This window comes from Canis lupus, chromosome 1 (assembly GCF_011100685.1).
Source record: "Canis lupus familiaris isolate Mischka breed German Shepherd chromosome 1, alternate assembly UU_Cfam_GSD_1.0, whole genome shotgun sequence".
Classification (NCBI taxonomy): domain Eukaryota; kingdom Metazoa; phylum Chordata; class Mammalia; order Carnivora; family Canidae; genus Canis; species Canis lupus.
The window spans coordinates 89,778,923-89,801,697 of record NC_049222.1 but is presented as its reverse complement, the minus strand read 5'-3'; the positions used below and the strand labels follow the sequence as shown (position 1 = coordinate 89,801,697).

At 38.6% G+C, this 22,775-nt stretch overlaps 1 protein-coding gene across 1 annotated transcript in view; it reads left to right on the top strand.

Moving 5' to 3' along the window:
• Positions 1–11,673: 11,673 nt before the first annotated feature.
• CBWD1 (COBW domain containing 1) overlaps positions 11,674–22,775 on the top strand; it is a 57,738-nt gene continuing 46,636 nt past the window's right edge. Inside the window, 4 exon segments of the mRNA NM_001313837.1 lie at positions 11,674–11,905; positions 15,531–15,617; positions 18,156–18,252; positions 19,361–19,452. Coding sequence (NP_001300766.1) covers positions 11,752–11,905; positions 15,531–15,617; positions 18,156–18,252; positions 19,361–19,452 — 430 coding nt within the window. The 5' untranslated portion in view covers positions 11,674–11,751.

Below are 22,775 nucleotides of genomic sequence, written 5' to 3'. Positions count from 1 at the left end.
AGCACGGAGGAGATAATATCAACTTGTGATATTCCAGCCCCAAATGCATAACCTGAATTTAATCCTGAGTTAGCATAAACCAAACCTGGACTGAGGGACATTCTACAGAATAACTGACCAAGTACTATTTCAAAGTGTAGAAGCAGGGAAAAAGATTGAGCAATGCTCCAGAATAAGTAGATTAAAGAGATGTGACAACTAAGTGTATGTAATGTGAGACTAAATTGGATCCTGGTCCAGAATGTGGATGTTAGTGGGACATCCTGAAAAATTTGCAAAACTTGTTCATGTTAATGTCCTGCTTTTGATGATTGTGCTGTGATTGTGTGAAATACTAAAATTAGGGGAAACTGAAGAGTTGTGTGAGAATCTCTGTATTATTTCTGTAACTTAAAAAAAGATTTTATTTATTTAATTGAGAGAAAGAGAGACAGAGAGAGAGAGACAGCGAGCAGGGGGGAGGAGAAAGGGAGCAGAGGCAGAAGGAGAAGCAGACTTGTACTGAGCAGGGAGCCCAACTCGGGGCTCCATCCCAGGAGTTTGGGATCAGGACCTGAGCCAAAGGTAGATGCTTATCTGACTAAGCCACTGAGGTGCCCCTATTTTTGTAATTTGTGTAAGTTATTTAGAAATAGTTTTGGTTTTTTTTAAAGATTCCATCTATTCATCCATGAGAGAGATGCACACAGAGAGAGGCAGAGACATAGGTAGAGGGAGTAGCAGACTCCCCACTGAGCAGAGAGCCCGATGTGGGTCTCCATCCCAGGACCCTGGGATCACAACCCGCCAAAGGCAGATGCTCAACCACTGAGCCACCCAGGTGTCTCTATTTAAAAATAGTTTTAAATGAAATGTTTAAAAGTTAAAATGAAGTTTTTACCTTTTGGCTTGGAAAATGGCTGTGGATTGATAAAAATTAGTAGTGAAGTGATGACCCAAATTCTATCCATTGCTAAGAAAGCAGTAAGTAAGAAAATAAGTTGATGTAGAGATGTATTTAAATTAAGTACTAAAAAGAAATATTATTATATTAACCATTCTCTCCTTCTTGTCCCTCCTTTCCCAGTAGAATCATACTTTATGTAGTATTCTGTATTTCTTTTTCTATTTAACAACACATCCTTTTAATGACTCTTATATCAGTCAAATAAAGTATTTTAAACCCAAAATTTTGATTCTGCTTTACTTAATTTAAAAGATAGGTTAGGGGATTCCTGGGTGGCTCAGCGGTTTAGCGCATACCTTTGGCCCAGGGCATGATCCTGGAGTTCCGGGATCGAGTCCCACGTCGAGCTCCTGGCATGGAGCCTGCTCTCTCTCCTCCTGTGTCTCTGCGCCTCTCTCTCTCTCTCTCTCTCTCTCTCTATGTCTATCATAAATAAATCTTAAAAAAAAAAAAAGGTTATGGGTCACAATGATATTTTATGCAAAACTTGGCAAGGCAAAATTTTATTGACTTCCAGGGTTTTTAGAATTCAAAGTACTGCTCTGGTTATTGTGTTGCTCAGTAAAGATAATAGAGTGAATGTTTACATTCTGGTGACCACAGAGACACAATACACAAAGAGCCCCGGCCAGGTAGGGCAAAGTTCTGTGTGTTTTGTTGCTGTTATGATATATTTATCATATGTGTGCTCTGTTCTGTTCTATTACTTTTTCTCATCAATATTTACTGAAAAAGAGCAAGTAGCTATCCAGGTGAGTCGATTGTTAACTTCAAAGTTACTTAATCTCCTGGAATATAACCTTTAACTTGAATGCCTGTTGTGACCTTATCAACATGTTTATTGAAGGAAATCCTAATTGTTTCCTTAATCTCTTGGGGTATAGATGTTACAGGAAATGAAATGCTTTCGAATAAGCTGTATATGAATTTACCACACTTGAGACTAATAAAACATCCACTATCTTTTAGTGTAGAGTCTCTTATTAGTCAGAATGCTTCATTCGCTCTTTTTTTGTCCAACCTTCTCTTGGAGGATATTCAAAAAAAGTACTTCTAGCAGTTTCATATGTAGATACAGTGCAAAGCTTTACCCGACTATACTATTCCAGTGTATGAATGAGCCAAATTTATGTAGCTATACCCCTTATGGGTGGATAGTTAGGATGTTTCCAATGTCTTAGCCTTAGAGCAATGTGTTTTAGTAGAATTTCTAGGTCAAAAGGCATATGCAATTAATATGTGGATAGCTACTTTATAACCTGTCTTTCATAAAAAGGTTGTTGATATCTATCTTATTTATTTCAAAAAGTTTAACTTTCAGGGGCTCCTGGGTGGCTCAGTTAGTTAAGTGTCTGACTTTAGCTCAGGTCATGATCTTAGGGTCCTGGGATCCAGCCCTGGCATCAGGCTCCCTGCTCAGTGGGGAGTCTGCTTCTCCCTCTCCCCCTGCCACTCACCCTGCTTGTGCACACACGCAGGTTCTCTCAAATAAGTAAAATCTTTAAAATAAATAAATAAATAAAATCTTTTTATAAAGCTTAATTTTCAGATTAAAAAATTGTAGATGCCTTTTGTAACCAGTAATTTGATACTAAGATGTATTTTAAAAATAAAAGGTATCATTTCTCCTTTTTCTCACTGCCTTTGCCACCTATCCTACTTCCCTGAGGGGGACCATGCCATTACAATGATGTGTACCCTTCCAAACATAGAACTCCCACATAAATATGTCAGCATGCACATACATATATAACTTGGTCCTTAAACAACATGAGTTTATGCTATAACTGTATTTTCCCTTATTATTTTCTCAATTTTTCTTTTCTCTAGCTTACTTTATTGTAAGAATAAAGTATATAATAAAAATATGTGTTAATTGACTTTTCATGTTATTGGTAAGGCTTCTGGTCAACAGCAGGCTACCAGTAGTTCAGTTTTTAGGGAGTCAAAATTCTTATGTAGATTTTCTTTTTTTTTTTTTAAGATTTTATTTATTTATTAATGAGAGACATAGAGAGAGAGAGAGGCAGAGACATAGGCAGAGGGAGAAGCAGGCTTCCTGTGGGGAGCCTGATGTGGGACTCAATCCGGGGACTCCAGGATCACTCCCTGAGCCAAAGGCAGCCGCCCAGCTGCTGAGCCACTCAAGTGCCCCAGAATTCTTATGTAGATTTTCGACTGCATGAGGAGCCAGTGCCCCAAACCCCATGTTTTTCAAGGGTCCAGTGTATATCCATTTATATTCAATTGTATCTAAACAGGATTATATTACAAATACATTTTTAAGATGTTTTGTATTTTATACATGCTATTTCTAAAGGATTTTTTTTTTCTTTTTTGGGACAGAGGGCTTGCTTCTTCTTCCTCTTTGCGTCTGCCACCCATATCACCTTCCTTATTTCTTCTCCCTCAAAGGCAAACCCTACTAACAACTTGATTATGCTCTAATAATTATACATAGGTATATAAATATCACTTCTATTTATATTTTTTGTAGTTATCAGTGCAAAAAGAAGTGTGCCAAAGCTTAATTGTCTCTTGCCAACATCATCACTAGCTTATGTGGTAGAATATTTTATTTTTTTCTTAAAGATTTTTATTTTATTTATTCTAGGAAGAGAAAGAGAGAGAATATGGAGGAGGAGCGGAGGGAGAGGGACCAGCAGACTCTGCCCTGAGTACGGAGCCTAGTTCTGGATTCTATCTCAGAACCCTGAGATCATGACCTGAGCTGAAACCAAGAGTTGGATGCTTAAAAGACTGAGTCACCCAGGTGCCTCAGAACATTTCATAAACAAAAATAGATGAAGTTAGGAATGCCTGGGTGGCCCAGTGGTTGAGCATCTGCCTTTGGCTCAGGTAGTGATCCCGGGGGTCTGGGTCGAGTCCCACATCAGGCTCTCTATGTGGAGCCTGCTTCTCCCTCTGTTTATATCTCTGTCTCTGTCTCTGTCTCTCTCTCTTTCTCTCTCTCTGTCTCTCATGAATAAATAAAATCTGAAAAAAGGGGATCCCTGGGTGGCTCAGTGGTTTAGCGCCTGCCTTTGGCCCGGGTCGCCATCCTGGGGTCCCGGGATCGAGTCCCGTGTCGGACTCCCAGCATGGAGCCTGCTTCTCCCTCCTCCTGTGTCTCTGCCTCTCTCTCTCTCTTTCTCTCTCTATCATAAATAAATAAATAAATATTTTTAAAAAATCTGAAAAAAAATAGATGAAGTTAAAAGAGCCATCAAGATAGAAAATTATATAGTATAATAATCTGTCTACTAATACTTTCCAGTAGTGTTACTCTCGGCTTTGAAGAGGTAAGTTAGGGACACCTGGGTGGCTCAGTGTGGTTTAGCGCCTGCCTTCGGCCCAGGGTGTGATCCTGGAGTCCTGAGATCGAGTCCCACATTGGGCTCCCCTCATGGAGCCTGCTTCTCCCTCTGCCTGAGTCTCTGCCTCTGTGTGTGTGTGTGTGTGTGTGTGTGTGTGTCTCATGAATAAATAAATAAAATCTTTTTTTAAAAAAAGAGGTAAGTTGTAAAACGAGCACAAAGTAGCACAATAATCAAAACCCAACATGTAAACTCAATTTTTCTACAAACAGCAATTCAGAAATGAATTTAAGCCATGTATTTACACTGTTGCCCAAAACTCACAAACTACAATTAAATTATAGAAGTATACATGTAAAGTTACATACAGTAAACACACAATCCAAACCATGACATGTTATAAAATAAATACAGTATATGCATAGAATCACATTAATTGTAACTAACCCAGAACTATTGACAAGAAGTTATAAATTTAAACCCTTAATATTTCATAAGTGGACTGAACTAATTTAATAAGAGAAGCTAACAACTCTCAAATACCAAACTGGAATTGAAATAAAATTTATTGTCATATAAGCTTTAGTTTACCAGAATACTTTCGCTAATCTGTTGAGTTTACTGTGGAGCATGTTCTAGAGGTGTCTAATCAATCTGCAGGACCCTTACAAAGATAGGGTGAAAGAGTTATAATCTCCTTCTCTGTCTTTTATTATAAGATGCCTCTCTTAAGAAATACCATGAGTGATTAAAAATGAATGATGTAGTTCTAACTCTAGTGAGAAGGAAAAGGATCAGCACAGATTAAAAGAGCAAGTTCCAAAACAAAGCCTATTTGTATGCTCCTAGTTATACTAAAAGCGAAAGCCGCATTTGTGTACAGATGCATTGAAAAAGGTCTGACCACTATGACAGTGGCAGAGACAGTATTAGACCAAAAAAAATTCCAGACCAATGTCACTAAATTGCTCACAGAGAGTGTATATCATCAGCGAGGGGAGGTGGGCGGTGAGGCTTTGGGTAGTGGCAGATTTCCACTGTTAACCTTAGATGCATCTGCACCGTTTGAATTTTTTCTAATTACAGAGCATTCGGCTGTTATTTATATTAAGAAGTGCTTTTACATAAGAAGTGCTTCAGCAGGAACACCTGGGTGGCTCAGTGGTTGAGCATCTGCCTTTGACTCAGGTCGTGATCCCAGGGTCCTGGGATTGAGTCCTGCATCGGGCTCCCCAGAGGCAGCCTGCTTCTCCCTCTGTCTATGTCTCTGCCTCTGTCTCTGTGTCTCCCATGAATAAACAAATAAAATCTTAAAAAAAAAAAAAAAAGTGCTTTAGCCATCACTGTGGCACTCCAGGCAGGGAGATGAAGAAAGGAGTATAGGACACTACATCCCGGAAAACTGCCCGATGGCATTTCTGCATTCCATTAACCAAAACTCCATAACATGGCCATTCTCAGCTGCCAGGTAGCCTAGAAAGTGTAGTCTTGATCCTGGAGGCCTTGTACCTAGCTTAAAAATCAGGATTCTGCTATTATTAAACTACAGGGTAGGGAGGGTACTGAGTAATACACATATCTAATTCAGGAATTTCAGATTATTATATATCTAAGTTTGGAGGGATCACTTATTAAACATATAAGTTTGGAGGGATCACTAAAATCAAGGTAGCCTGTAGAAGGGGTAAGTATACAGAAGGATGTTGACATGAAGAAAGTTTCCTACAGAAAGACTATGTGGTCGAGATGTAGGCATGAAAGTGGCTCAGTGGCTTGAGAAGAGGTGCTGTCGTGTAATTGGAGTAGTCCACACTGGGACTCCAGGCCAGAACAGAAACATTAAAATAATAAGAGGAAAGTAAATCAAACTGAAAAGGATTCATGAATTTTCCTCCGTAAGTGAAATCATGGTGCTTCACTGAGAGACAGAGCTATGGGACTCAAAAGACACTGGCTTAAAACTCGGAAGACCTGGCTTTGCTGATAGCACAATATTTCGGTTAAGTGCAACTGAATCCTCTTTGAGGGAATTTGAAGGAAAAGGAAGAAGAAGGAAGAGTGGAGGTAATTTATTTTTGTTTCTGTGTCTTTTACCTACATTGAAGAAATCATGTGTAGGTGTCCGTGAATTTTGCCACTTCTCTAAAACTATAAAAGTTAAAAAGCAAAACATTTTTTTTTTTTAAAGATTTTTCTTATTTATTCATGAGAGACACAGAGAGATGCAGAGACACAGGTAGAGAGAGAAGCAGGCTGCCTGCAGGGAGCCTGGTGTGGGACTCGATCCCGATCCCGGGGATCATGACCAAAGGCAGGCGCTCAATCACTGAGCCACCCGGGTGCCCAGAAAGCAAAACCAAAGCTACAAATGTCACTTTTAAATGTCCATTGACCAAAGAAGAGGAAATTATTTAGACAGTCTCCTAAACTGTTGCAAAACAATCAGTCTTTTTTTTTTTTTTTTTAGTTCTATTCAATGTCCATTCCTTTGCCCAATAGTGTATTTTGGAGACAACGGTACACCACTCAACAGGCCAGCTTGTAGGCTTTGAATAATGTTTCCTTTTGTCTGTGTGTCAGTGAAACTGATCTGTAAGCGACTAGGCTGTGAGTTAAGCCAATATTAACATTCTGTTTTAACAGCCAGAGACCATGAATCAGAGTAATATTACTGATAGTCTTTGAAATGAAAGTCACACTCTCCAAAAACACTGAAATGTACCTATTTCACCTACCAGCCACCATCAGCATTCTGGGGGAAAGAATATTATTTCATGTCCTTACAATGGTTTTATATCTTAACAGAGGACTAGACAATATTTGAATATTGATATTCTATTCTAACTGAAGTGGTTCCAATAATAAAAGCCTTTGGCTTCTGGCCTTTCAGAAATGTTCCCACTAAGTTCTCGTGCAGTAAGTGAAAAACAGCAAATAAATTGATAAATATTAAGTGTTTAAGAGATGTTTTATTTGTTGTTTGTTTACCAACCACAGCTAGGTAAGGTAAGAGGAACTGGGTTAATTCTGAAACCCTCAGTTTCCTTTCCTCTAACCCAATAGCTATTGCAGGCCACTAATGTGTTCTTTCCTTTGTAGGAAGTTGCAAATCGAGAGAAGAAAAAAACAAAACAAAACAAAACCAAGCAGGCATTATTTTTAGCTTCCCTTTGATTTGGACAAAGCTATGGTCCTTACTTTTTCTCGTGCCGACTCTCATAACCATTCAAAGAAGCAAAAATGAGCCAAAGGGGAGAAAGAGGGAATTGTGCCAAAGGACTTAAGGCAGGGTTATTGTCACGATGCTGAGTTGCAGGAATCCAGACAACCAGAGAGCTTATTTGCTCTAATCCGAAGCAGGAGGGCTTGTCCCATCAGGCAGACACAGGTGCTGCCTAAATTGGATCCCTCTGAGACCAGGTATCTCCAGTTTCCTTGGAGAAATAGTTTAAGCTTCTCAGCTTCAGACCTTCCTCTGAATATTAATATGGTGGTAACTATGGTGTCTAACCCTTGGAGAGCAAGGGGTTGTTGCAATGAAGGATTTACAAACTAAGCTTAAAAATAGCAAGGATGCTATTTACAAAAATATATCAGTAGTAAATAAATAAAATAACAAAGATGATCTATTTTTGCAAAATTTTGTTTAATACAACTTAACAAGGCAGCACATGTTAGCTTAGATATGTAGTTGGTGGACTATGGCTCATTGTCTCATTTTGTACTACCTGCAAGCTGAGAATGAACAGTATATTGTGATGTATGAAAATTATGTCAAATTAAAATTTCAAAATTTGTTCTCTCTCTGTTTAAAGATTTTATTTATTTATTAGAGATGGTGGGGAGAGAGAAAGGCAGAGACAAGGCAGAGGGAGAAGCAGGCTCCACGCAGGGAGCCTGAGGTGGGATTAGATCCCAAGTCTCCAGGATCACACCCTGGGCTAAAGGCAGCGCTAAACTGCTAAGCCACCAGGGCTGCCCTGTTCTCTCTTATTATGCAAGTACCTACATAATATCATTGACTTTGCCTGTTAACCTGTAAGACAAAATATTTACTACCTGGTCCTTTACAGAAAATGTTTGAAAATGAGTGAAAATATCAGTGAGGGTGACAAAACATGAGAGACACCTAACTCTGGGAAATGAACAAGGGGTAGTGGAAGGGGAGGTGGGCGGGGGATTGGGGTGACTGGGTGATGGGCACTGAGGGGAGCACTTGGCAGGATGAGCACTGGGTGTTATGCTATATGTTGCCAAATTGAACTCCAATTTAAAAAAGAAAAAAAAGAAAAAGAAAATGTTTGAAGATTCCTGGTTTATTTATTTATTTATTTATTTATTTATTTATTTTTTTTTTAGATTCCTGGTTTAGAAGAGTATGGGATAGAGTGTCAGGTAAACCTGGTAAATCCAGGGCTGCCTGGATGACCTTGAAGAAGATACTTAACATTTCAAGGCTTAGTTTCTTTGTCTAGAAAATGGGCATACGAATACTATTCATCTTGCCAGGTTAAATAAGATAATGCTTTTGACATGCTTAACACAATGCGTATCAGATGATAAGGGATCCACACATTACTATTATTGCTGTCATTGTTGTTTTGCCACAAAGCTACTGAAACTAAACAAAAGGCAAAACTGAGGAAATTTTAAAGTTACCTTAGAACATGCAAGACAGTCTACAATATTATACTTAGGATTTTTAAAAACTTATTTTAAAAGGCATTTGGGATTAAACAACAACAATGCCTCACTCTGAATGGATAAAAGTGCTAAGTCCTATGTTAAGATATAAAAACAGTCACACATGTAGGGAGAGCTGAGATTGCAAGCCATGTATCTGACTGTATCAAATCCCTCACCTCTTCAGACACATACATGCTGAATTTTGAAAAGTTGATAAAGTCAGGAAAGAAAATGGCTGAACTCCACAGAATTCATAGGTGATATATTGTTGAAGAGTATTATGGAAATAGAAGAAAAAAATGTATTGAGCTGTGATCTTTATACTCATGCCCATGTATGGCTCAGTTGAGGAATCACTACAAATAGGTCCAGACTTAACTGCAGAAAGCCAGGACTTGAAATCGCTGGACGCAGAACTTGAAGCCATTGCTTCTCAGCAAACTCACGCTGGTACCGCCACGTTTTGATGCACAGTGGAAACGTCAATATTTTTAAAAACAGCAGCTATATTGGAATAAAATTCATATACCCTATTATACAGCTATTTAAAGTATACGGGGGCACCTGGGTGGCTCAGTTGGTTGAATGCCTGATTCTTAGTTTCAGCTCAGGTCACAGTCTCATGGGTCATGGGAAGGATCCCTGTGTGGAGCTCTGCACTCAGCAGGGGAGTCTGCTGGAAGATTCTCTCCCTCTGCCCTCTACCCTCATGCTCATTTTCTCTCTCAAATAAATAAACAAATCTTAAAAAAAAAAAAAAAAGCATACTATTCAGTATTGGGGTTTTTTTTTTTTGTATTTTCACAGGATTGTGTTATCACCACCATAATTAATTTTAGAACATTTTCATCACCCCAAAAATGTACATATTCACAGTCACTCCCCTCAGCCCCCAGTCCTGATTACAACGAATCTACTTTCTGTTTCCACAGATTTGCCTCCTCTGCACATTTCAGGTAAATAGAACCACACACTATGTGATATTTCGTGAATGCCTTTTTACTTAGCATAATACTTTTGAGGTTCATTCATCTTATAGCAGGTACTTCATTCTTGTTTGTTGTGAGATAATTTTTCATTGTATGGATGTATCACATTTTGTTTATTCATTCATCGGGTGATGAACACGTGGAGTGCCTTTAACTTTTGACCATTGGACCATGTAAAACTCTTTTTGCTCAGACCAAGACTATATAGCGTTACTCACCTTGACTTCGCTGGGCCTTGTTGGGCACAGTTTGCTCTCGGTGAGATAAGAGATGTTGATATAACATTCTTTCAGAGCTACATAAGGGAATCTTCAAGCATGTGTCTGAGAAATGTGTAAGGGAAAGTGGTTAGAGCTGTTAACAGCTTCTGTTCAGGCAGTAATGCAGTGCAGAAAGGTCACTGAATTATTTCCAGCAAAACCTGGAAATAATTGACAGGAAATGAGTGAAGAAATTGCAAAACAGAATATAATACAACAAAGAAGTTGAAAATATAGGTAAACTCAGGAGATTACATATTATATGACACTCTTTTAATGAAGTTCAAAGACAAGCAAAATTAAAAAACATATTGTCATATATATATAAATGTTTAATAAAACTAAAATGAAAGGAGGGAATGATCAGTCACCCCAAAACAATTCAGGATAATGGTTATTATCTTAGGGGAGAGGCAGAGAGTTGGAATAGGATACTGGCCCCCATTGGTACTTATAACTCTTTGGTAATGTGGTATGCCTAGGGTGGCTCAGGGTGTGATTCTGGGGTCTGGGATCAAGTCTCACATCGGGCTCCCTGCATGGAGCCTGCTTCTCCCTCTGCCTATGTGTCTGACCCTCTCTCTCTCTGTGTCTCTCATGAATAAATAAAATCTTTTTTTTTTTTTTGAAATCTTAAAAAAAAAACAAACAAACAAACCTTACTGGTAATGTTCTTGGGCTAGGGATGAGGTCAAAGGAGTTCACTATAAACTTATAAATATAAAAGAGGGCTACCTACAGGTTAATGATGAGAATGTCATGAACCAATGAATATGATAAATGAACACAGGTTACCTGAGCCCAAATTAAAAAAATGAGAAAGAAAAATAAATAAAAGTAATACACGTACATTGTAAAAATTTGGATATCCATGTAAAATATGTAGTTATAATAAAGAAAAAAAGTTTTGCTGCTTATTCCTTGAGGAGGTAGAAAAATTACAATTAATAGTGTTATAGTTTCCCATTCTTTTCCCTATGGATTAAAAAAAGTCTTTAATTTTATTTACTTTTTAAAAATATTTTATTTATTTTTTTATGAGAGACACAAAGAGACAGAGACATAGGCAGAGGGGAAGCCTGATGCGGGACTCGATCCCATGACCCCAGGACCAGGACTTGAGCCAAAAGCAGATGCTCAACCGCTGAGCCACCCAGGCGTCCCTAAAAAAAGTTTTTTAATGACACTAAAAAAAAAAAATCACATTAATAAAGTCTGTTCTCTACGGGGATTGTTTAGGTCAGGCTGCCCACGCAGCAGGTAGCAGCGGGACTGCGCACCGCGACAGCATCAGGCCTGGAGTCCTAACAGCTCCGCCCGCTGCGCTCAGGTTCGGAGGACACGCCCAGGGGGTGTGTCCAGCGCCTCCGGGGGGCGTGGCTAAGAGGCGAGGAGGCGGGCCTCGGCGGGCCCCAGGTAATCGGGGCGGGATCGCGAGGCGCCGCGCGTCGCAGCGTGATGACGTCAAGCGCGCCCGGCGTGGCGCTTCCGGCGTGCGCAGCCGCGTTGTCGGCGTCCTGGTCGCGGAGGGGCGTGCTGTGCGCTTGGCGGGGATGTTCCCGGCTGTGGGTGCTGTGGATGAGGAAGAGGAGCCGGCGGAGGAGGACTGCCCGGAATTGGTCCCCATTGAGACGAAGCTAAGAGAGGAGGAGGAAAAGTCTGGCCCCGGCGCTAAGATCCCAGTCACAATCATCACCGGGTATTTAGGTAACTAACCATCCCGGTCAGAAAGTGCCGTGAACGCTGGTATCCTGGGCGTTTGGGGGCTGCCGGTGCCTCTTCACCTTAGGCATCTGGGCCTTCTGGCCCACAGCAGATGTCTCTGAGGTAGGGGCTGGGTCGCTCGCTCCCCGGTTTGGGTGGCGTTTCATCTCGGGGCTTACGGATGCCCAAGCCCCCTGCCCCCTTTGCGTTAGATGCACCTTTGTCAAGGGAGGTGGAAAGCTAACTTCGCATCGTGACCCTAGTTGTGGCTCTGCGCTTAGAGGCCTGGACCCGCCCCTCTCCCGCCTGACCTCTCCCTGGCTATCTTAGTTACCTTCCGGAAGCTCGGGAGCCTCCTTGGAAAGTGGAAGTCCTCTCCGTCACTTGTTTGAGTTGGTTTTCTCCTCTCCTAAATGAGAGAGCGGGAAACACCTCCCCTACAAGTCTGTTATCTTTACAGGGTGCCCTGTCTGCACAGTGCGCCACCCACAACGGGCTTCCTCTGGTAGATTCCCCTTCCCTCCCCATGGGCCGGTCTCTTCCAGCTCTTCGGGGAGAGGACTCTTTATTTTTTAAGTAAAGATTTTATTTATTTATTCATGAGAAAGAGAGAGGCAGAGCCATAGGCAGAGGGAGAAGCAGGCTCTCTGTGGGGAACCGGGTGCGGGACTCGATCCTAGGACCGTGGGATCACGCCCTGAGCAGAAGGCAGATGCTCAACCACTGAGCCACCCAGATGCCCCCGGACTAATTTTTAAAGGAATTTATTTTTGATGTTTCCCCACTATTATTCAGAAGCTGCTCTGTTAAGTCCAAGACCGTGTGGTTCAGTTTGGCTTTTCCCATTTTTCTAATTCCTAGGTCGGTAGAGCATTGGAGGTAATGGCCTGAAGGTTAGGAATGAGAGCTTTTGCCAACAACCTTGTTGCTGAATATGGGGGAATATAGTTTCTCTACTTATTCCTGATCTTTTTCTCTCTTTTGAAACATTGTTCTATCGGCTTCCATCACATTTTTCTTCTGAAATTTCCACCCATTTCTCTGGCTTTTCTTTTAAAAAATTTCTCCCACCTGTTTTTAACTTCATCCTTTTAACTTTACACACAGGTAGTTTCTATTCTGGTGTCCCACAGACATCTCAAACTCAGCGGGTCCAGAACTTGAAATGTTACCTAACCCTCCAGTCCTTCTGCTCCTGCGATTCCAACCACCTGGAATATTCTAAAAATGTTCTGATTACCCTTGTGTAATGCTTCCCTTTAATACATTCTTTGTATTTTAGCCTTAATGATCTTTGTAAATGTCAACTGATTGTGTCACACCATTCAGTGGTTTCCATTTGGGCTACAGTTCAAATTCCTAAACACGAATCAGAAGGTCCTTTATGATCTGGCTCTTGACAGCCTTTCTAGGCTTCAAAACTGTGATCCAGACACATTAAACAACTTAGTCATAAAAGGTGCCAAGTATGTTAGGCCCTGGAATACTTTTCTATTTTGTTACTCCTCTGTGTAGACCTCCCTCCTAGGTGCTCCATGACATCTTGTACATCTCCTATCCACTCTATAATTCTGTGGCATAATTGCCTCTTGATTGATCTGAATTAACTTCCATCATGCACTCAGTCTTTTGTAAGCATCATGAAAGTAGAGACAGAAAAAAAAAAAAGAAAGAAAGAAAGAAAGTGGAGACAGTTTGTCTCTGTTTTGTGCATTTTTCACCAAAGCCTAGCATAAAATCTGGCCCAGAGTAGACTTTTGAATGCACCAACTGTGCCTTAAAGTCTTCTGTTTTAAGTCTTAGTAATGCTATTAGACAATCTCTTAACTTCCACCTCTTCCTCTCCATTTTCATGGCGTCAATCATGTTCAGGGTCTCTGTCTCACGCTCCATCTGGTTTCTAAGAATTTCCTCAGTGCCCTGTCTCCTCAAGCTCTGTCCCTTTCACTATATACTTCACACTTTTGTGATGTTGAGCTTTTAGAAGCGCTCTAAACACAAGCCTTTCATCCCTTCAACAGCCTTTTAAGGAATATGGCCTAGAAATGTAGAAGATATTAATACCCTAATGATCAGGCAGCCCTGGTGGCGCAGTGGTTTAGTGCTGCCGTGGTTTAGTGCTGCCTGCAGCCTGGGGTGTGATCCTGGAGACCTGGGATCGAGTCCCATTGTCAGGCTCCCCGCATGGAGCCTGCTTCTCCCTCTGCCTGTGTCTCTGCCCCTCTCTCTCTCTCTCTCTGTGTCTCTCATGAATAAATAAATAAAATCTTAAAAAAAAAATACCCTAATGATCATTAAATCCCTCCTAGTTGTATGGTAGAAATCTTGTATGTCCTTCAGGAGAGACCTATGAGCTTACATGGAAAAGTTCTTAGCAGTACTGTTGAGGAGAATAAAATGCTGGAGAGAACACAAATGCCCACCAGCAGAAAAGTAAATAAATGATGTATTCATACAATTGAACTACACTACGGTGCAATTTTTTTCCCCGTCTTTGAACTTTGCTGTGTATAGTTGTTCTCAAGATAAATGTTTTTCTTCTACTTGAGCTGAACATACTAGGTTTAACATGCCACCTACTGGATAAAGTTAGTGTAGCTTTATGAATTTATTTTCCTAAGTACTGAATATTCTGTACATTAACGTTTTCTACATTCATTCTCCTATTTTGCGTGTGTTTTATGGATAGGTAGACAGATACAGTTGACCCTTGAACAGTGTGGGGTTAGGAGTGCCAACATCTTGCACAGTTGAAAACCTGCATATAAACCCCAAAAAACTACCAATAACCTACTGTTGATCAGAAGCTTTAGTGATAATATAAAGCCAATTAACACATATTTTGTACATGTATTACATACTGTATTTGTATAATAAAGTAAGCTAGAGAAAAAATGTTATGAAGAAAAATCATAAGGGGGAGAAAATAAAGTACTGTACCATATTTACAGAAAAGAAAAATCCAAATGTAAGTGGACCCATGACCCACACAGTTAATTGTTCGAGGGTCAGCTGTATATATCATATTTTCTTACAGGTTACTGTTAGCATACTGAAAGTAGCCCTGTGGTCAGTTTGAATTTGTGTCTGTTTAATGACAGATACTGAAATAAAAAATAGGGCTTTATATGTAAATGTTAGGGAAATAAACCGTATATATTTAGTTAAGAAACATTGTCATCATGTAAAAGTGCCTAAATATTTTAAATAAAGTATATGAATAATTTAAATAAAGTAAGTTTACTTTACAATAAATAAAGTACCTCAGTACTTTATTACCAAGAAGCCATTATTTCAATAATTCCTCACTCAATAGAAAGTTTAGATGCCTTAGTGTTAAATATATCATAAATTGTGTAGAAGGCAAATTTTTGTTATATGAGGTTGAAGAAAGCTGTGATCCAAGTTGTAGGAATATTCGTAAATATAAGATTTAATCAGTATAAAGCTTTTTTAGTAGTTTGCAAAAGATACTTTAATCTTTTCCTCTGGAATCTTCTATACCATAGTTAAATATTTTAAAAATAGCACAGAAATTTTTAAAAACAAAATTATAAAAATATTAGGACTTTTTTGTGTATGTGCCTTTAAAATTAGCCTTTGAATGTTATTTAAATACATTTTATAGGTGCTGGAAAGACAACACTTCTGAACTATATCTTGACAGAGCAACATAGTAAGAGAGTGGCGGTTATTCTAAATGAATTTGGGGAAGGTAAGTAAAATTCAATGAATGCCATGCTGTAAGAATTTGTAGGGTAGCTTACCCCCTAATTGAATTGATGAAAATACAAAGTATTATAATGTGAACACATTGATGCAGATGGTTTTGGGAAAATTAGATTAGTTTCTGTCAAGCCTTATTTTGTAGAGATTGGAGGTACTGAAATCAAGTAGTTTTTTTTTTTTTTTTTTTTAAGATTTTATTGATTTATTCATGAGAGACACAGATAGAGAGACACAGAGGCAGAGACACAGGCAGAGGAAGAAGCAGGCTCCATGCAAGGAGCCTGACGTGGGACTCAATCCCAAGGACTCCAAGGATCACGCCCTGGGCCAGGGGCTCATGCTAAACTGCTGAGCCACCCAGGGATCCGATCCCCCAGATAGTTTTTATAAAATTTTATGTAACTTTGGAATTCATAGCAACAGAATAAATTAGATTTTTACATGAAAGAACTCCAGAAGTAAAAATGGAAACATATGAAAGAAAGTTCTTTCAGGCACTTTCTGTGTACTTTTGTACTGATTATATATTGTTCACTTGTAACTTCTGAAAAATATTTAAAAATGCTTCGGTTTTTATAAGTTTACCTTGTTGGATGTTTATTATTTGCAAAGCATTTAAAACTGAAGATTTTTAAAGATTTTATTTATTCATGAGAGACACAGAAAAAGAGGCAGAGACACAGGCAGAGGGAGAAGCAGGCCCCATGCAGGGAGCCTGACGTGGGACTCGATTCCGGGTCTCCAGGATCATGTTCTGGGCCGAAGGAGATACTAAACTGCTGAGCCACCTGGGCTGCCCTAAAACTGAAGATTTTAAAAATAAGTTAAATATATGGTTTCCATCCTTAAGCCCCGGCAGTTGTCTGTGGAAATATATGCATTTAAAATTCCATTTTTGGGGGGTTTTTTGTTTTGTTTTATTTTTTAAAGATTTTATTCATTTATTCATGAGAGACACAGAGGCAGAGGGAGAAGCAGGCTCCGTGCCAGGAGCCCGATGTGGGACTCGATCCCAGGACCCAGGGATCATGCCCTGAGCCGAAGGCGGATGCTCAACCACTGGCCACCCAGACGTCCCATCATTTTTTTGTTTTGTTTTTAATATTGAACTGTGCTTTAATATCTACACAGCAGTGTTAGACACAATTCTTAGATTACTTTTAGAAGTCTTTCTTCTTACAAGTGAACTTTAAAGCTTGCTTTTAACCAAAAAATATGTTGAACTATTTTTTATAGTATGCTATTTTCTCAGTATTAAATGAATAATGGAGCTAGGTTTTATGAAGAAGGGAGACCTGTTAAACTTGATTTCTCATTTTAATAAACTAAAGTGAAAAGCCCTGTTAAAATAAAAATGCTAAGATTTTTTTAAATCTGTCTTTTACTCTAGCTTCTTATTAACATCTGTTGGACACTGATCACATTTTTTGTTACTCTTTTCTTCATTTTTTCCTGATCATTTATGTAATTTTGTCCTTTACAGCATTTGAAATACTTTCCTTTGCATTTTATTCATATCTTTTATACCCTGAATTCTGTAGCAGTCCCTTTCAAAGCTCTTTATCCTTGCCTAACTGAACTATAAACAGAAACTATATAAATGAAAAATTATTCAGTTTTCTTTTTTGGCCATTTGCTTTACTGGATTTAGAATTCTTCCTTTCTTTATTGGAGGAAAAGTAAGATACTTAAAATTATTCTTGTATGATAGCAAGTATCTCAGAATTTCAAGTATATATTATTTCTTAAGTAAACATTGCTAAGAAAACTTCAGTTTAAAAATTTAGTTTTTAAATGAGCACATTGATACCCTGGCCAGACAAACTTTCTCAAAATGAACTAGAGTTTTTACTCATACTGGGAATATTGAGTACTCTAATACAAACAAAAACAATTTAGAGGAAGATGGAAAGTAAAAAATAGATAAGGCAATCTTCTAAGAGCATTAAGGGCATACAAAAATCAATATATTAAATGTACTAAATGTTGGCCATGGACAAAAAGGAGTGCTTTTGAAATAGCTACTGTATTAGGATATAGGAGTGAGCAAGCGAGAGGCCTGAAGAAGTAAGTTTGAGTCATTGATTTTGGATTTGCCTTTTTAGGGACTTAAATCCTCTTAAAAACGTAAAAGCTAAAGTAATCTAGAATAGTATAGTTTAAAATATTGAGGCTGCGCAAACAGAATGTATTGTTATAAATGTATAAAATGATTTGAAATCTGTGCTATTGATAGTCTCATCTTTGTTTTTGTTGGCTAGTGAACATAATCTAAAGAGTTCACTAGCCAACAAAAAATCTAAAGAGTGTTTCCTGGGATCCCTGGATGGCTGAGCGGTTTACTGCCTGCCTTCGGCCCAGGGCGTGGTCCTGGAGTCCCAGGCTTGGGTCCCACGTCGGGCTCCCTGCATGGAGCCTGCTTCTCCCTCTGCCTGTGTCTCTGCCTCTCTCTCTCTGTGTCTCTCATGAATAAATAAATAAAATCTAAAAAAATAAAATAAAGAGTGTTTCTTGTTAATTACAGGAAGTGCAGTGGAGAAATCCTTAGCTGTCAGCCAAGGCGGAGAGCTCTATGAAGAATGGCTGGAACTTAGAAACGGTTGCCTCTGCTGTTCAGTAAAGTGAGGAATGGGTTTACTGTGTGCTTATTGGTTTGTTATAAGTGTTTATTGATTATATTGATTATATTTACAGCTCTTATTTTCTCTTGTAACTGAATTTCACAGTTTGCTTCTTTGTATTTTCACATAGAAAATAACATTAGGATGTATTAAAGTGTTTCTTGCTATCTTACTTATTTTCTTGTCTGCTCTAATGCTTTGGTCCTTTTATTGAGTTTCTAGTTTCTAGTCACATTTCATGTATACAAAAATTATTATTCTACATTGAATGAGTCATTGGTCTAATTTCCAAGGATTCAACTTCTAAAAATAAAAATAAATGACCATCCAAAAGGTCCAAAGGCTTATGCCGTGTTCTACCAGTGATAGTTGTTTCCAAGGACAGTGTCTGTTTTTTTCACTAACATACCATAGATCTTAGAAAAGGACTTGACATACATATTTACTCAAATATTTGTTGAGTAAATTAGGAAAATTAATACCTGTGCAGTTAATTTTGTATATTTTAGTGAATTACATTTTTTCTATGTCGTTTACAACTTAGGTATTTGACTTTTGAGTCAAATATATTAACAAAGCTAAAATCATGACAGATTTTCTTGAACAACCAAAATGAAATCCAGTAAGTATTTTCTTGCACTGTTGATATTCTAAGAAAAAAGGGAAATTAAAGTCTGGTACCCTTATTCAGAACCAAATTGAAGAGTAATGATCATGTCCCTTTAGAGGTTATATTAAACCACTGTAATTCATAAATTTTATCATTGTTTTGGATGTTCAGTGTTTTCTTACGTAATGCTATGAAAATAGATTTTTATTTTAGTCAGGGTTATTAAAGTTTCTTCTGCTTTTAGTTTTAATAAAATTAAAGTATTAACTCCTCATGTATCTGATTTATTTTACTTGTCCAGTATATATGTCTCTGTTTTTCTCCACCATTGGTAAATATTGATGGACATGGTGTTAGAAGTTTGGGAATAAGTTAAATTTTTACACGGCTAAAGATATTTTCGTCTCAGGTTGCTATATATACACTTTAAAATGTTTATAATGATCATTTAAAAATATTCAGGTAATCAGCTGTATTTTATATTTTGGTATTCTCCAGGGACAATGGCCTTAGAGCTATTGAGAATTTGATGCAGAAGAAGGGGAAATTTGATTACATACTATTAGAGACCACTGGGTTAGCAGATCCTGGTAAGAAATGACATTATTAATAACCAGAATATAGTTTTAAAACATTTTTAAATGTATTAGAGAAATATGTAAATTAAGCATTACACCTGTACTCCAGACTAAACACTTTTTGTTGTTGTTTAAAACAGGGAAAATACCGGATTGTGGGTTTTTTTGTTTTTGTTTTTGTTTTGCAGGTAAATCATGATTAGAGTAGTTGGTACTTTTAACTTGATTATAGGATTGAAGTTCAATTGATTGATTTAAGATCAATGGTAGGAACACAAATTGTTAAAAGTATGGAGATTTAGGAAAAATAAGGACATTCTTTCTTTTTTTTTTTTTTTTAAGAGTTTATTTATTTATTCATGAGAGACACAGAGGCAGAGACACAGCACAGGGAAGAGAAGCAGGCTCCATGCAAAGAGCCTAATGTTGGACTCCATCCGGGAACTCCGGGATCATGCCCTGAGCCAAAGGCAGATGCTCAACCACTGAGCCACCCAGGCGTCCCAAGACAGTCTACTTCTAAGTTTACTTCTATATTTGATTGGTTATGTACTCTACAGAGATCTTATTTCTGATTACTTTCTAATCCAGCTTTCTCAGAGGGTCATTTAAAGATATTTAAGGGCTTTTGGACTTTAATCCCAGCATTGCTTACTTTTTCAATCAATTGCTAGCATCTTGTTTTTCTATTACTAAAGTTGAAATAATTTTATTTGTAAATACTGTCATTAGGTACACAATTAAATTAAGCCTATTGGGCCTTTGTCCTGAGTGTGGAATTAATGATTATCCATGAGTTTTTATCTCTGAATAGAATTTCATGTAAACTTCTCTATTGAAAGCTACACAAAGTTAAACCGTGTTTGTTTTTTAAAGATATTTATTTGAGGAGAGAGAGAGAGAGAGAGAGAAAGAGCACACAAGCAGGAGTGAGGAGTAAAGGGAGAAGCAGGCTCCCCATCAAGCAGGGTGCCTGGTTGGGACTTGATCCCAGGAATCTGGGATCATGAACCAAGTTGAATGCAGGTACTTCAGATGCCCCCAAAGCTGACTGTTTTACTGTTTTAACAATTGATTTGTTTCCTTCTTACCCAAATGTCTTTTAGTTGACAGATTATTCCTAGTTTGCTTAGTGTTCATGTGTTCATTTTGTAAGTCCTAGGCGTACCTTTTTTTTTTTTTTTTTTTTTTTTTTTAGTTAATGGCATTGGGCCATAAAACTATTTTAAAAGTAGTGTTTATGAATAATTTTTTAGGGGTCATAACTGCTTAAAACATACTAAAGTACCTGAAAGGTCCAAATGTAATCAGTGGTTATTGTACTTAAAATAGTAACATTGTCCTTATGTTTTCTTTTTTTTTTTTTTTTAAAGATTTTATTTATTCATGAGAGAGAGAGACATAGGCAGAGGGAGAAGCAGGCTCTGCAGGGAGCACGACACAGGACTTGATGATCCCAGGCTACTGGGATCATGCCCTGAACCAAAGGCAGACAGACGCCGAACTGCTGAGCCACCCAGGTGTCCCTGTCCCTGTGTTTTCAAATTAGTATTGATTTGGGCTGTTTTGGTCCCGAACTAGACCATATTACATACATTTTCATACATTTCCAATAGATCTAATAATAGGACTTGAACTATTTAACATTGATGTTGAACATTAATCCTGGTAAGATGGGGAAATATACTGTATGTCTCCTTTTTGAAATAGCAAATAATCAGTTTCATTCATGGTAGCCACTTTATACAGAAAAACTCTTCTAACTTTTCTTTTGTAGGTGAGTTTGATAAAACATGGTTCAGCTCTTCAGAGAGAGAAAGAAAAGTTAAAGATCTCAGTGAAAGCTTTTATACAAATTGTAGGTATGAACAGGTTAATGTTTCTTGCTTTTAACTTTCTTTAGAGTGATGATTTTATTGTTTGGGTAAAAATGGACATTCATTATAAAAAAGATTTACCCAATATCTAAGAAAATGCAGAGATGAAAGTTAAAAATCAATCACACTATATCTCACTATCATGAAATACAAAGTAGGTTGATTTTATTCCAGGGATTTTATTCCAGTGCTACTTGTTGAATGACAGCATCAGTCTCTGCTGGAAGCTTGGGAAAATGCAGATTCTTGGGCCCCAATCCCAAATCTATGAATCAGAATCTGTAAGAGTGGGGCCCAGCAATCTATTTTAATAAGCCCTTCAGGGGATTCTTATACATTCATAAATTTGGGAAGCCCTGCTCTGTGTGCTTCTGAAAGCTGTATAAACATACAGAAATAATTTTATAAAAATGTGATTGTGTTGTTTGTGCTACTCTTAATAATTATTAATTTAGTTTTACTTCAATCTTAAAGAGCACTTGGAGGCAGTTCAAGATGGCAGCTTAGGAACACCCTGAACTTACCTCTTTTCATAGACACACCAGATCTGCAGCTACTTAAGAAATAATTTCTATTCAGAAAGATCTGAAAACTAGCTGAACAGCTCCTTCTACAACAAGGAATGGAAGGGCCACATTGAAATGGATAGGAGAGTTGGAGATGGAGGCGTGATCTTGCCAAAACTTCACCCCTCATGCAGCAACTCACAGTAGGGAACTTACAGGTCTGGAGTCTTTCTTGACATGAGGAGGGACAGGTTTATACCCCACTTTGGGTATGCCAGTCCTTGGAGTCTACACTGGAGAGACAAGGCCCCCTAGATGGATTTGGAAACCGAAGGGGCTTGTGTACAGTAGACCTTGGGGGCTCTGGGGAATCTGAGATACTCCTTTTGAGGGGTTCACATGTAAGCACACTCACCTTGGAATCCAGTGCAAAGGCAGTGGTTTGAAAAGTGACTAGTGTGAAGTGATTTATATGTGAAGATTCATTTGCTAATTCTGAAGTGTTTGCCGGAATAGTTGGGACCAGTTGGGACAGAGGTACTTGTGAGAACCATTTTTGTGCTCTCCTTCCACTTTGCTATTGTAGTCAGTCATGGTGGACACAGTCTCCCTAAAGCCATGAGTGTGTGCCCCATCCCCAGCCATCCCCCTGCCTCACTAAAGCTTTGAGAGTATCCTGACCAAATTGTTCTCCTGCGTCCCTAAAGCCATGGATGTGCCCCACCCCCAGTACTCTTTCAGCTTTGCTAAAGCCCGCCTTTGAGTGCAGTCCACAGAGGGAATGCCCGTTAACCAACTGTCCCTGGTGGCCAGACTGGCTTGAATTTCTGTGCCCCATGGAGCTGTAATAGGAAGGTAGTTTGGGGAAGGCTACCATACCCAAGGCACTACAGAGACAGCAGGCTGAAATACACCACTAGCCTACCTGTGATAAAGGCCCATCTCCTTGTCC